Source organism: Sorghum bicolor, chromosome 4, assembly GCF_000003195.3.
Source record: "Sorghum bicolor cultivar BTx623 chromosome 4, Sorghum_bicolor_NCBIv3, whole genome shotgun sequence".
NCBI classification, from domain to species: domain Eukaryota; kingdom Viridiplantae; phylum Streptophyta; class Magnoliopsida; order Poales; family Poaceae; genus Sorghum; species Sorghum bicolor.
In genome coordinates, this window is record NC_012873.2 from 16,207,697 (window position 1) to 16,224,191 (window position 16,495).

General features: G+C 39.1%; 1 protein-coding gene and 1 long non-coding RNA gene across 2 annotated transcripts; both read left to right on the forward strand.

Annotated features, from left to right (window-relative positions):
* On the forward strand, window positions 893-2,379 carry LOC8080412 (O-methyltransferase ZRP4). Its single transcript, XM_002451916.2, has 2 exons — window positions 893-1,704; window positions 1,898-2,379. Exons 1-2 carry the CDS (start codon window positions 922-924, stop codon window positions 2,201-2,203), a joined length of 1,089 nt encoding a protein of 362 aa, XP_002451961.2. The 5' UTR covers window positions 893-921; the 3' UTR covers window positions 2,204-2,379.
* On the forward strand, window positions 6,145-8,314 carry LOC110435029. The gene is made up of 2 exons (XR_002452683.1): window positions 6,145-6,614; window positions 6,706-8,314. It is a non-coding gene; the product is annotated as an uncharacterized LOC110435029 (long non-coding RNA).

Sequence of the window (16,495 nt, forward strand, 5' to 3'; positions counted from 1 at the left end):
GCACAGATGCGACTGGGCGACGCGAGAAAACAAGTGGACCCTTCCTGAACGTGGCTTCACCAAATTACAGAAAACATATGCTAATGGGGTGACTGGGTGACGTGAGAAAATAAGTGGACCCTTCTTGATGTGGCTTGACCAAATTACAGAAAACATATGCTAATAGGGCTCTCATATTTAGTTATAGAAGATTAACCAATTTGTCTCTTATTCCCGAGGGAGTGGAGAGATAAATGGATTACGAAGAGAGTGTGGAACGAAAATGTTGGAAGAAAAAATTATACTAAGATATATAATACTCCCTTCATCCCAAATTATAAGTCATTCTAAAAATCTTAGAGAGTCAAAGCATTTTTCACGTTTGACCAAAATTATAGAGTGAAAACTAAGATTTGTAACGTAAAGTGAGTATACTATGAAAATATAATTAAGAAAGAATCTAATGATATTTAGTTGGTATCATAATAATTATTATTTTATCATATAAATTTGGTCAAACTTTAAAAAGTTTGACTCTCCAAGATTCTTGGAATGACTTACAATTTGGAATGGAGGGAGTATGTACTATTAGAGATATATTTATTTAATGCATCGAATATATGTTTTTATGAAACAATTTTTTAAGACAAATACAGTTGTGTTACTTTCAAAAACCTCAAACTCAAGTCTATATATATTTTTTTTGAAAGTCGTCAATGTATACATATATGTACGGGAAGTTTAAGGTAACTAGTTGATGGTGGACCCATACTAATAAACACTAGTTCGTTGGCTGGTTTCTTTGTATATACTAGTGGACCCATAATAGCTAGAGTTCCGAAGAGTATAAACGGGACTCTACTACGGGAGCCGCCTATATATGGGGACGTTTTGCACCCATTAAGCTTATAACAAACTAGACCAAAACACAAGACCTGCGCCATGGCACTCAGCAAGGAGCAAAGCACAGGCTCTGATGAGCAGGCCGTTCTAGATGCTCAGCTCCAGCTCTGGCACCACACCGTCGGCTATGTCAAGTCCATGGCACTCAAGGCCGCCCTAGACCTCAACATACCGAACGCCATCCACCTGCATGGCGGCTCAGCTACCCTCCCACAGATAGTCACCAAGGTCACACTCCACCCGTCCAAGATACCATGCCTGCGACGCCTCATGCGTGTCCTCACTTTTACCGGCGTCTTCAGCGTCCACGACGGCGACGGCGGTGATGAGCCTGTTTACGGGCTCACGCCGGCGTCTCGTCTTCTGATTGGCTCCGGAATGAACTTGACTCCATTGCTGACCTTGATGCTTGGTGCTGTTTTTGTGTCTTCCTTCCTCGACATCGGCGAGTGGTTCCGGCACGAGATGCCGGGTCCGTCCCCATTCGAGATGGCGAATGGACGGGATATATGGGATCTGTGCAACCACGACGCCGGATTCGGCAAGCTCTTCGACGACGGGATGGTCGCAGACAGCGATTTCATAATGGACGTCGTGGTCAAGGAGTGCAGCGACGTATTCCAAGGGATTAGCTCTCTTGTGGACGTCGCCGGCGGGCACGGTGGCGCGGCGCAGACTATCGCAAAGGCGTTCCCGCATGTGGAGTGCAGCGTGCTGGATCTCTCACACGTTATCGCCAGTGCTCCCACTAACACCAATGTGAAGTACATCGCCGGAGACATGTTTGAGAGCATTCCGTCGGCAAACGCTGTCTTCCTTAAGGTACGTATAAACGCCCCCGTAACCCGTATAGCACCTCCATATGTGTCATGGGCCATGGCAATGGGTCATAGTCGTGCTCTCGCTTGAGTATTTTTTTCTTTTAGGAATCAGCAGGGGAAGCCCCTACTTAAACTTGCTTGAGTATCTTGATGATACTTATTGTGTTTAGTCACTTCAATTTATTTGGTTCCAGTGGATTATGCATGACTGGGGTGATGCCGAATGTGTCAAAATATTGAAGAACTGCAAGAAGACTATAGCATCTCAAGGAGGAGGAAAGGTAATAATATTGGATATGGTGGTTGGAACAGGGTCGTCATCCGACGAGAAGCATGTGGAGACGCAAATATTGTTTGATCTCCTTGTGATGTGTATATATACCAAAGGTGCCGAGCGAGATGAACTAGAGTGGAAAAAGATTATTTTTGAAGCGGGATTTAGCCATTACAAGATCATACCTGTTCTAGGTACTCGATCCATAATCGAGGTCTACCCATAGAAATCAATAATGTATACTAAAGTTTGTATATGTGTGAAGGAATAATCTGCGTGTAACTAGGTATGAAGTGTTTTGCCACTTGTTTCGTTGTTAAATGTATCAGACATGTATAATGCAAGAATGGGAGACGTGGGTCCCAGTTTGCCATGCGCGACTTATAAGTTATAGCTAACTCCTCCCTCCTAATGTATAACTAAAAAAAATACTCGGTGCGTTGTTGTGATGTTCCTCACAAGTAAATTTATTAAATATAGCATCACTATATGGTATCGGAATCTGGCTCTTTGCCGAGTGTTTAGTGGTTTGTCCAGTGTTTTTTTTTTCGGACACTCCGTAAAAAAGCTCATTCTCGAGTGTCAAAAAAACACTCGGCAAAAGGGTTCTTTGCCGAGTGTCAAAAAACACTCGGTAAAGAAAATTTTAAATCAAATTTTGAAGCCCTAAACAAATTCAAATCAAAAAGTTTTTAACTACAAAGTTATATAACTTCTCAAGATCTACAATCTTCATTTTGACCATTTCTTCATTTGACAAAGCGAAAATAAATTTGTTCACAAATTTTATCTCTCTCTTATAGTTCTAGGAACTATAATAGAGATATATAAGATTTTATGAAAAATGTTAGAATTATCGTGTCAGATAAATAAATGACTAAACAACAAAAATAAACTTTGTAGATCTTAACAAGTTATAAAATTTTATAGTTGACAATTTTTTTCATTTGATTTATCTTGTCATTCAAAACTATGTCTTCATTTAAAAAATTTTAAATTCGATTTTTTGAAATGACCTCAGATGGAAAAACTCCCTAAATAAACTTTGTAACTCTCAAAAAGTTATCAAACTTTTTAGTTGACAACTTTTTGATTTGAAATCAGCTTGCCATACAAAACTACATCTTTATTTCAAAATTTTTAAATTTGATTTTCTAAAATTACCTCGGATGAAAAAACTCTCTAAATAAACTTTGTAGGTCTCGAAAAGTTATAAAACTTTGTAGTTGATAACTTTTTAATTTGAAATCATCTTGTCATGCAAAAACTATATTTAAATTTCTCAAAATTGAAATTCAAATTTTATAAACGACCTCGGATGGAGAAACTACCTAAATGAAAATTATAGATCTCGAAAAGTTATAAAACTTTGTAGTTAACAACGTTTTGATTTAAAATCGTTTAGAGGCTCAAATAATCAATTTATAAGTGATTTGGTATAATATATGAGAAACCAAAATGCAATAAAGACACAAGTGATGTGTGATGTAATGGTTAAGGAGTGAGGTGTGTGAGAGAGAGGTCTTTAGGTTCAAATCCCACCTACAGTATAGTTGTGAATTTTGTGGGAAATGCTAGGAAAAAGGTATTCTAGGTACTGATGAGCCTATCGAGGGACCTGCCACTACTACAGAGTAGCCCTTCACTGTCAGGTCCAACCCCCCCCCCCCCCCCCCCTATCACTGTCGGAAATGGAACTCGCATTCCATAACTACAGTTCAGGCCGACCGTCAGTGATCTTGAGGATATCACTGTCGATTTAGGACTAGAACCAGGTGTGTTCATTTGAGCAACACTGCTGGCTCTATTGTGAAACAACAGTGATATACTCATGACCACTGCTGACTTACGTATGGATCTGACAGTGGTCTAATTTTTCTCATTGTTGACAACCAAAATTTTCTATTTTATGAAGTTGTAAAAATGTGAAATAGATTTCACCATAATGTTCCTCTCGTCGAGCTAGTAAAAAACATATATGAAACGTCCAATTGAAGCCTGGATGAAGAAATTACGCCCTCAGGACGATGCTCGATCCAATGTCAGACGTTCCGACATACCTAAAAACCTGTTTGGGTGCCTAGGGTCATCCCCACGTTGGAGGTTCCAACAAATGTCGAAGGCTCTAATGTTCGAATACAAACCTTAAAAAAATTGTTCAAATTTAACCTTTTGGATTCTGATTAGACTAGTGGGAAACTTGTAGGAAGGGTTTTCTACTCGGATAAAACTATCCCCTACTATATATATTGGAGGATCATGGCCAATCAAGGAATCCAACACACAATGAACAAATTCAATCTAATAACTCTCTTTTACCCTCTCTTGCCCATCTATGTGATAATAAATTGCATAAGATGTATTTTAAATTGCTTTATACATTTTGACTGAAATATTATATCAAACGAATATTGTTAATTTAATTTTAAGCACTCCATATTTTCTAAAATAATACTTTTGCATATATAAATATGTGATATACTAACTCAACAGGTTGAACGAAACATACACTAGTACAAAAAAGCTCTACGCTGGCGGTGGAGCATAATTTTTATATGTGGTTTCAATTAAAGAACGTCTGTGGAAAGAAATCGGCTTGCCCGACTCAAAAACCACCTGTGAAAAACAATTTTCACTGGCGTTTTCCAGTAGAAATGATGCATTTCCACTGTGGTTTCTTAAGAAAACCGCCAGTGAAAATTGATTTTCGCATGCGCCTGGTTTTCTTAAGAAAACCGCCTATAAAAATTATGTATTTCTACAGGCGATTCTCCTAAGAAACCGCCACTAAAATCAAATATCTATAGGCGGTTCCGGTTTATTAAGAAAACCGCTTGTAGAAATAATTTGAAATTTAATTTTTTGAGCATTTCAAATGACCTCATTTGAAAAAACTGCCAAAATGAAAGTTTTTAGATCTCGAAAAGTTATGAAACTTTGTAGTTGATAATTTTGAAATCATCGAAAACTACGTTTGAATTTCTTAAATTTGAAATTCAAATTTTATAAATGACCTCGGATGGAGAAACTAACAATATAAAAGTTGTAGATCTTGAAAAATTATGAAACTTTGTAGTTTATAACTTTTCCATTTGAATCTGTTTAGGGCCTCAAACAATCAATGTATGCTCGGTTTAGGATAATATGTGGGGAACTAAACTCTAATATAAACACAACTAAGTGATGGATGAAGTGGTAGAGGAGGTTACACGCGAGGGCGAGGTCTCGGATTCGAATCCCACTAGCCGTGAAGTGTGCAATTTTACGCGAAAAGATACACAACTTGCGACTTAGGCCTTCCCCTATTTCTAAAAGCTGATTAGAGAACCTCATGTAAAAATCTATTTTCTACTGGCGCTTGTCTTAGCAAACCGTGTGTGTACAAATATGTTTACAACTGCCACTGTTGAGCTTCTTTCTACCGGTGAATATGAGTCGATTGTTTATACAATTGTAAGAATTAAGAGGGACATCTTTCTACCGGTGAATATGAGTCGATTGTTTATACAATTGTAAGAATTAAGAGGGACATCATTGAAGCCTTAGCTAGCTATCCTCCCCATGGACCACGAGGAGAGAGTCGGTTCTATATATGGACGGATTGTCATTCATGAATCTATGTAAGGAAAGTGACAGCATGGACGGATTGCCATTCATGAATCTATGTAAGGAAAGTGACAGCATGTGTTTCACATGGATATAGACAACGAATCTGGCCAAGAAACGTACATCTAATAATAGAAGTATAAAGCCAAGCTGTTTGGAGGTCATGAAGCCGTGTAATATATACTAAAATGAGGGCAGGTAATATATGCATCTCTCGGGTGTTTGAGTAATGCCCTGGGAATTGATTTCACAGTTGATTATGGAATAAAGTAAAAAAAAAGTCTAGAGGAAATAGGTGGCATTGCAAAATAAGAAATAGGCCTCTTAGATTCAAGTTGAAGATGACTCGAAGTCTCAAACTATGATGTTGTGTACCGTATCCACCCACACCCTCCCATTGACAAGTTCTATTAATTGGGGGCAAGGTTGTCTAGCTATATTTAAAGCCATTGACAAGTTCTATTAATTGGGGGCAAGGTTGTCTAGCTATATTTAAAGAATGTTTTATGCCAATATACTAACCTGTTATATTTGATTAACCACCTTATATTTTTTTAGGGTCAAAGGGGGGAGAGGATCATCGATCCCCCACTTTTGTTTCATAGTGGCCCGGGGTATAATAAAATTTACAAAGTTTAGAGCATCTTCAAGAGTTTGCTATTTCTAGCTTGCCAAATTGTGATGTTTGGCAACTCTGTAAAATAAATGGCAAGTGAAATATTTAGAGCATCTCCAAGAGTTTGCCAATTTAGACTTACCAAACCACAAATAATGGGCCCAGCAGTAACCGTCGGGAGGCATTCCAACCCCTTCGTGATTGCTTGTCGCGGGTAGATTTCGTCGCGGCGTGGAGACAGGGGAGATTGCGTCACGGCGCGCATAGTTTTCCGTCGGCAGATTCCTTCGCGAGATCGATCAAGGCAGCTGCCCTAGTGCGTCACTTCCTCCTGCGTGAGATGAAGGCAGCGTGAGAGCAGATTCCGTCGTGAGATCAAGCAGCGTCGCAGCAGGGTGCGTGACTCCTCGCACAGGTATTCACGAACCTCCTATCCGTTCTTTGTTTTTGTTGTTTTTTGTTCATACAACTTCGAAGGACTGCTGATGTAGACAATAATTCCTCAGGAATCATGCCTAGGAAGAGATCTCTTCTCCAAAGACAATTGGATGATTCATCATCCGATGACAATTGTTCTATAATATTACCGGCTGCTCAAATTTTACAAATCGCTAGCAAGAAAAAAGGGCCACATGGTGGATCTGTCAAAGGTCACAAAGTAATTTACCGTGATAGAGAAGCCGGCCATGAAAGAATGTTTTAAGATTATGTAGAAGGTTGTTCATCTTAAATTTTAGATAAAATTGTTATATTTGATCTCATATTAATTTGTGTAAATATTTTGGATATTTTGGTTCAGGTACCGGATGTCTAGAAATCTATTCTTACGCATAATGAATGATGTAGAAGAGCACGATGACTACTTTGTGCAGAAAAGGAATGCAGCTAATGTACTTGGCTTGAGTTGCTTCCAAAAAGTCACTGCCACAATGCGTATGCTGACTTATGGAACAGCTGCTGATGCCGCAGATGAGTATGTTCGTATTGGTGAAAGTACAACGCTGGAGAGCCTGCGTCACTTCGGTCGTGCAGTTGTTGATCTGTATGAAGATGAATACCTCAGACAACCCAATGAGGCGGACACAGCACGTTTACTTGGTATGGGTGAGAAAAAAGGATATCCAGAAATGCTAGGGTCCATTGATTGTATGCATTGGGTGTGGAAGAATTGTCCATATGAAAAGCAGGGTCAGTACAAGGGCCATGTAGATAAGGCCACCATCATTTTGGAGGTTGTTGCTTCAGAGGACCTTTGCTTCAGTACAACCGGCAGGGTGTCGCTAGGTTTTTCTGGCGGCGAGATCGGCTTCCCAGGGAACGCGCGAAGGAAACAGACTCACCGCGCAAGGCCGCGCGTGAGGTTTGGCGACGGAATCCGCCGCGCGGATAACTGGACGCGCGGAACAAAGTTTTGGCAAGTTAAGAATTTTGGCGAGCGTGAATAGCAAATTGTTGGAGAACGTTTTTTGCAACTTTTGCCAAATTTTATAGTATACCAAGTAGAATAGCAAACTCTTGGAGATGCTCGGTATTTACATCGCAGATAAAATACCACGCCATTTGGCCCTGGGATTTAAATATTTTTTTTCTCTATTTTTAAAAGCTGATTTCTATTTTTAAAAGCTGATTTTATATTTTCTATAAAAAAAATTTCTATTTTTTACTGGCGGTTGTCTTAGCAAACAGCCTGTGAAAATAGATTTCCACAAGCGGTTCTTAGTTAACCGCCAGTGCAAAGATTTATTTGTAATGGCCCCTAACGCCAACTGTTACGAAAAATGACTGTACAAATATATTTACAACCGAGCTTCTTTCTACTAGGGAATATTAGTTGATTGTTTATGCAATTGTAAGAATTAAGAGGGACATCATAAGCCTTAGCTAGCTATCCTCTCCAAGGACCACGAGGAGATAGACGGTTCTATTAGGACGGATTGCCATTCATGAATCTATGTAAGCAAAGTGACAGCATGTGTTTCACATGGATATAGACACAACGAATCAAAACGTACATCTAATAATAGAAGTATAAAGCCAAACTGTTTGGAGGTCATGGAGCCGTGTAATACTAAAATGAGAGCAGGTAATATATGCATCTCTCGGGTGTTTGAGTAATGCGCTGGGAATTGATTTCACAGTTGATTATGGAATAAAGTAAAAAAAAAGTCTAGAGGAATTAGCACTGCAGCACGAAGGGCTTGTTGTCCCGGAGTCCCGGACTGCGAGCCGGGACAAAGGTTTCGGGACTAAATGTCCCACCTTTAGTCCCGGTTCGCAGACTCGGGACTAAAGTTGAGACCTTTAATCTCGGTTGGTAATACCAACCGGGATAAAAAGGCTCGCCACTAACTGATGTGGCGCAGCCCCTTTTAGTCGTGTTGGTATTACAAACCGGGACTAAAGGTTTTTTATTTTTTCTTTTTCTTATCAAATTATTTTTTATTTTGGTTTTCAATTATATTGTTTTCCAATTTATTTTTCGCTGCTATTATCTGTATACGTTGCACCTGTACGAGAGCGTTATTATTGTACACAAATAAAGTATGAAACTTTACTACATATATATATAATAGAGCTATACATATACGTACATATATATTATATTTACAATAATATACAGGTGATCAAGTGTTCGGCCGCCGGTTATAGGTTGTACAAATGTTTGCTCTCCACTCAAAGCTTATAGAAGTGTTCGTCCTTGTTTGCACTATTCAATCCCAACCTAGGGTTGTAGTGGAACTCGGCGTCTTCCGAGATGACATGATCGTTGATGAAACCTGCGATCGTCTCCTAGATTGCGACGAGTATTGTGTGGTGGAACACTTGTTCTTTTAATTCCCACTCCTTCCATTTGCATTAATTAAAGGAAAAGATATTAATATACATAAGATTTATTTTGTTAACAAATAAATAAGATATGAATTTAATGTATACACATGTTATTTACTTTGAGCATCTATTTAGAAGGTGTAAATTTGGTACACCGCATGTACTCGCAAACGTAGTATCCACATAAATTGGTACCATATGGCTGCCTGGGCACCCACCTATGTAGAATAGGAGCGGGAAGTGGCGCTTTCAGATTCGTACGATATCTTTGTACGAACCAAGCCCAAGCCCTACTCAATAAGTCGGTCGTTGATTAGGTATAGCATAGTAAAGTAAAATAGCATGCATCGATATTTAAAGAATGATATAACGTACCTTTGGATCATGTCTATCATGTCTTGGTACTAGGGATGAAAACGGTACGGATATTTTCCAACTATATTCGAGATCGAATTCATTTAGAGAGGTTCAGATTTGTCCGTATCTAAGTTCGAATATTCAACATCTGATACCGTATCTGTATCTGAATATTTAAATCGTATATTTATAATGTCGCCATCCAATCATATCCTATCCGACATATCCGTATTCGAATCCGAATCTGACCAGAAATATGAAAACAAATATGATATCAGTGATATGCGTCCTCATCCGATCCGTTTTCATCCCTGCTTGGTACATTGCCAGCTCTTTTCTCATTGAGTCCCAGACACATATACATTGGTCCTTGATCTTAATCTCAGTGAGTATCCAGTGATCCCTGCATTTGTTTATAGAGTCAACTTATATATATATATATATATATATATATATATATATATATACTGGATTCACTAAGACATGATATAACACAACACTTTACCCCATATTATAAGGGAAGAGTATCAAGTCCTTGTGCCTTTGTTTATAAAAGAACCTCCGGAGGTTCTTCTCCATTTCCTTAGGTCTCACATTGAATGGATCGTCAGTCCTGGTGTCCTTGTACACGACATAGGGATCAATAAAACCAATTCGATCGTCTTGTTTCAATTTGAGTTCTCTAATCATGTGTTTGCACATTGTGAGCATAGTAATTACGAATATGTACATATGCTAGAGTGGAATTATTGATTAAAAGGAAGAATCACTTACAGACGGTAGCAGCTCGTGAGAGATTTGTCGAGAGCATCCATAAAGAGAAGCTGGTGTATTTCACTAAATTGTACCCATGTAACGTCATCTCTATGGAAGTAGTGACGGTCTCTGACTTGGACGCCAATATATTGTTCAAATTCATGTTGTCGACAAAAACTCATGTAGTACTCGTGCAGCTTATACATTTGCGTATGAAGTTGTTTTACATTTGCAGGGTTGCATAGACTCCTGCCATATCTATACTGCCGCCGCCATTCATCAACAACTTCGGCTTCTTTAACAGCCTCGCGGCCCATAAGTTGTTCTATGGAGAGCCCAGTCGCACCCATCCACTGGGCGAGTTCATCTACATTCACATCGTCAGGTATCGTCATTTGTAGCAAGTTCATGTCGGAACCATATTGATTCTGAACCACTAGTGGCGGCACTGATTGCTGCGCTTGTTGGCTGAGCTGTGCAACATCTTTCCCGGCCTTCTATTTCTTTTTGTCTGCCTTGATTGTTTTTGTGATAGTACGCTCGTAGTCTGGTAGTGGCGGTGTTGGTTTTTTACTAGCGGCAAGCTTCTCGTCTTGCATAGGCTGCACCACTTGCCTCAACTTTGAGCGAGGATACAATAGGAATGGCTTCCCTTGCTTTGCTCGTGCGATAGCTTTGGTTTTTTCGAAGAACGCTTGCATATCTTACTTCACTGAAGCCTCAAGTTCTTCATTAGTCTTCTCGTACGAAAGCTTGGACATCTTTGGGATCTTTGTGACCACAACTTGTTTCTTCGGCATAGGTTGGACCGATCTTTATGGGTCGGCGGGCCTCTTGTTCCTTGATGGACTAATTAGTGCCGATGAGCCAGCCGGTGTCAGCATTGGAGGAGGCGGCGATGGCGCAGTTGGAGCTTGCTATGGTGGATGATTTGACCACTAGCGGCTTTGGATTCCGTCATGGAGGAGATACGGCTAGCGGTGGGGATGCAGCCTTGTCTTGTATGAAATCATCCTCGTCGTCGTGTCCCACGTCACTGTTGTCATGTGGTGAATGGATACACGGACTTAGGTTTGGGGAGGTCCTGATGTGAAAAAAATGAACAAGGTATATACATGAGTCAACCATAATGTAATACAGTACATAATTAGTGAAAAGAAATTACATTCACATTCATCCAATCCTAAGGCTCAGTTGTTGTTGAGGGGGAGGAAGTGAGGCACCCTAGGAATAATGATGTACCGTTTCTTCCAACATATGAATGTCTTCTCCGCTTCACCTAGGGTCTTCTCCCCATCACCACCTTCGATATCTAGAGGCACATTTTCATGGCCTTTGACCACTCTATCCACCGAGACACTAGCATATCTAGGTGGTATTATGATCGTGTGGATCCTTGGTGTCTTCGTGGGGTCGATAGGAGATACAACATTGGTAGCAACCTTGGCAGTGCCATTCCCCTCAGGAATATGCAGCTCGCAGGACGTCAACGGAGCGGTGACGTCATCCACTGGGAAGCATAGCCCTGCATCATCTTGCCTCACAGGCACCTCTATAGAAGCACAACTGCTTTTCAACTGACAAGAGCCAGTGCTGATGTTGGTGGTCGGCTATGACAAGCTCCGGAGGCGGGAACTTACAACTTCCTCCACGGCCTTTCTGATTTGCTCCTTCATATTGGCCTTAAGCGCTTTCTCCCGCTATATTGCCTTACGAGCCTCTTTAGTGGCCTTCATAACAGCCTCCTCCAACTTTCATAGCCATTCCCTGTCATCTTCCTTCTTTCTCTGGCGGCTTCTATACATTTCTCTGTCCTGAGGGAAGGCATGCTCCCACAACATGGAGCCATAGCCTCTCGTCTGTCCACCATGCTTAGGGTTCCCTAGGGCGTATGTCAGCTCATCTTTATCTTTGTTCTTCTGCCACTGTCCACTTTGAGCGATGGAGCGAGCTTGATGAAATCTTTCTGGTACATCTTGGATGTGTTCCCCATACACGACCTTTCCGGTCTCTAGGTCCAAGCTACTCCCGTGAGCGAAAAACTAGTGCTTGGCGCGCTGAGGCCAGTCGACGGATTCTGGCACCAACCTCCTATCAATTAGCTCTTGCTCGGTTTTTTCCCACTTAGGAATGACAGTAGGGTAGCCACCTGATCGAATTCTATGGTGGTAGGTCTTGTATCGAGCATTCTTTTGGTTCCTTCTCGCCCGTTGCTGACCCTCTTCCGATGTCTTGAACTGTACAACTCGTCCCAAAATGGCCACAGCTTGACAAAGTTCTTAGAGTTGAAATCCGGAGTATTGTTTTTCTTGATATAGTCATTATATAGATGCCTCTTCCAGCACTGGAATCATGTGGCCATCTTCTTCATAGACCAATCTTGAACTCTATCCTTCAACTCTGAATCGTTTGTGTCTAGCGTGAAATGTTACAACACGTCACTCCAGACTAGTTCCTTGTCACGGTTGGAGACATAACTGATTTTAGGGTGTTGCTTATTTTTCTTCCATTCACGGGCATTGATTGGGAGCCTATCCCAGGCAAGGTACCCTAAGTGGTTGACAAAGGCCCTTGCATGGGGTCCACGTGGCTGGCCTGTTGCCTCGTCGAAATCTGTGATAACCAATCGACCCTCCATCGTCTTCTTCGGGTCTCGTACTTTTCTATTGGTACCCGTGGTTGTCATCGGGCCAGAGGGCTATGTAGGCAGAAACAAGACAATTAAAGGAAATTATTTTGAATTTCATGTATATAAACATAGAAGGTTGCATATTACAGACCTAGCCAGCATTGTCTTCCGGTACGCCTTCGAGGGCCAAGTATTGAGAACCGTCATCGATGCCTTGAGGCTTCTCATCGCATTCGCGGTCATCATAAAGAACTTGTTCATCGCCATCGCAGATCATGTTCATCAATATTTCTTCGTCATCTCTCGGGTCGGCCATTTCTACAAAAATATGTTTAGGGTTTAGGGTTTATGGTTTATGGCGTAGGGTTTAGGGTTTAGTGTATGTCATTTGATTATGAGCATCATTTGCTAACAAAAGTGGAATCAAATGTATCTCTCATAAATAAATAGATTAAGTAAATTATAGGTAAAATTTACTAATTTATATCACTAATTATAAATATACCACTAATAGTGTATGTACTTTGATTAATAAACATCATTCATAAACAATATATGCATTCTAGCTACATAAATAGATGAATCTCTAGATATACCTATATTTTGAAGCCGGTGATGCTTTTAGACCTCAAACTTTGAATCTGTAGTTCTGCACTGGAAAAGAAAAATGGTTAATACATATGAAATATTATTGACAATCCAAATCACTTATGCATTTTTAATGTTTGTGTGTGTTTGTTAATTCACTAATATATATGTGTGTTAATATATATAAATATATATATATATATATGCACCTCATAAAATTTACTTGCACCTCGTAAAATTTATTAATAAGTATCCCCATATTATTTATCCATGTATTAATAAAGTATCAAAAACATAATTGTCCAAAGATAAGTATGAACATATTAATTTATATCAACGTATTAATGTGGCGTATCACTAATTATAAAACACTAACCCTAGTTAATTAATATATTATATATCAATTATAAATATCAATATAAACAATATATGTTTCTAAATATTATATATTGATCACATTTATAATTAGTGGTATTATAAACAAAAGTGGTATTATTCCTATTTTGCAAATTTTTGGAAGTAAACAAGGCCTTAGATGTATTTTTTATATATGTTAATATTTTTTTCTCCCCTCTCTGCATTTTTTCTCTCCTTATCTCCCTCTCTCAGCTTTGCAGGGTGGGGCCGGGGGGGCACGCCAGCGACGGCCACCGCGCGGCGTGTGTGCCGGCCGGGGGCGTGCGCACGTGCTACCGTGGTACGGTGGTGGGCCGGGCTTCGAGGCGGCATTGGGAGAGGGAGCGGACATACCGCGGTGGTGCTCAGGGCGGCGCTCGGTGCGGCGGTGCTCAGCGGCGAGGACGAGACGGTGCAGCGGCGAGGACAAGACGGTGCAACAGCGGTTACCTAGGAGAGGAAGAGGAAGAGGAAGAGGCGATCTCGCATAGGTGGGGGAAGGAGAGGAAGAGGCTTGCCTCTTATACTGTAGACGACCTTTAATCCCGGGCCTGGCCACGGCCCAGGACTAAAGGTCCTTTAGTCGTGGTTCCAGCCAGGAACCGGGACTAAAGGCTAAAGGTTGACACCTTTGGTCTTGGTTCCTGTCTGGAACCGGGACTAAAGGACTTTTAGTCCTCGTCCGAGGCCCGGGACTAAAGGTCCTTCCACCAAATTATGGCGCTTGTTTAGGCGCCAGAATTTGGTAAGTTTTATTTTTCACCTTTTTTCTTTCTTCTTACTAAATGTATAGTTAATTAAATATTTATTATAAATTTTTTGAAAAATACACATTAATTTTGTTTCACTCTATTGTGCATTACAAAAATTCTAAAAACAATTTATTTTCAAACAATTTATATTATTCAACATAAATCTCATTTATAATGAATATTGTGTTAATGCAAAAATATAATGGCCAATTAATATATATATATATATATATATATATATATATATATATAATTGTTGGCTTTCGACAGAAACTTTATTTTTGGGTCATTTGGACGTTAAACTTTTGGACAAAAAGTTTGAACTACTCAATTTTGAATTTTGAAAGAATTCATAGCCACGCACCGATTTTCGGAACCCTAGATGGTCTCGACTAGAAAATTCATGAATACCAATATTGTTCCACTCATCAAGATCTACATTTCATATATAGACAATTTTTGCATTTGATAAAGTGTTGGGAAAGTGTAGTTCAAAATCCACAATTCTCACATATAGTTTCAAATAGTTTATGTGAGATTCAGGATTTGGTGAGTATTGTTTACTTAAACTTTCTCAAATAGAAAATGGTCTATATAAAAAGTTTGGATCTTGATGAGCTTTAATAACTTGGTATTCAAATATTTTTCATTTTAAGTCATTTAGTTTGTCATTTGACCAAGTTTGACCAAAACTTGTCTTGGATTTTAAAAACATGTGCCTAGGATTGGCTAAAATTTATCCAAATGGAAAAATAGACAATATATCAAATGTAGATCTTGATGAGCTCTAACAACTTTGTATTCAAAATGTTTTCATTTGAAGTAGTCAAATGGGTCATTTGACCAAGTTTGACCAAAGTTAAAACATTGGTTTTTAGAAACACACACTTTGACCGAACCCTGGATCGTCTCATCTGGAAAAGTCATGACTACAAAGTTTGTTACACTCATCAAGTTCTACATTTGGTCTAATGGTTAATTTTTCATTTGGAAAAGTTTGTACCACTCAATTTTGAATTTTGAAAGAATTTATAGCCACACACCGGTTTTCGGAACCCTAGATGGTCTCGACTAGAAAAGACATGAATACCAATATTGTTCCACTCATCAAGATCTACATTTTATATATATATCATTTTTGCATTTGATAAAGTGTTGGAAAAATGTAGTTCAAAATCCACAATTCTCACATATAGTTTCATACAGTTTATGTGAGATTCAGGATTTGGTGAGTATTGTTTACTTAAACTTTCTCAAATGGAAAAATGGTCTATATAAAAAGTTTGGATCTTGATGAGCTTTAATAACATGGTATTCAAATATTTTTCATTTTAAGTCATTTAGTTTGTCATTTGAACAAGTTTGACCAAAACCTGTCTTAGATTTTAAAAATATGTGCCTAGGATTGGCTAAAATTTATCCAAATGGAAAATGGACAATGTATGAAATGTAGATCTTGATGAGCTCTAACAACTTTGTATTCAAAATGTTTTCATTTGAAGTCATCAAATGGGTCATTTGACCAAGTTTGACCAAAGTTAAAACATTGGTTTTTAGAAACACACTTTGACCGAACCCTGGATCGTCTCAACTGGAAAAGTCATGACTACAAAGTTTGTTACACTCATCAAGTTCTACATTTGGTCTAATGGTTAATTTTTCATTTGGAAAAGTTTGTACCACTCAATTTTGAATTTTGAAAGAATTTATAGACACACACCGGTTTTCGGAACCCTAGATGGTCTCGACTAGAAAAGACATGAATACCAATATTGTTCCACTCATCAAGATCTACATTTTATATATATATCATTTTTGCATTTGATAAAGTGTTGGAAAAATGTAGTTCAAAATCCACAATTCTCACATATAGTTTCATACAGTTTATGTGAGATTCAGGATTTGGTGAGTATTGTTTACTTAAACTTTCTCAAATGGAAAAATGGTCTATATAAAAAGTTTGGATCTTGATGAGCTTTAATAACATGG

Excerpts from the sequence above, each read along its gene's own strand:
- LOC8080412 (XM_002451916.2), top strand. The coding sequence starts at position 922 with ATGGCACTCAGCAAGGAGCAAAGCACAGGCTCTGATGAGCAGGCCGTT. Across the intron at positions 1,705-1,897 it reads CAAACGCTGTCTTCCTTAAG|TGGATTATGCATGACTGGGG; the intron begins GTACGTATAAAC and ends ATTTGGTTCCAG.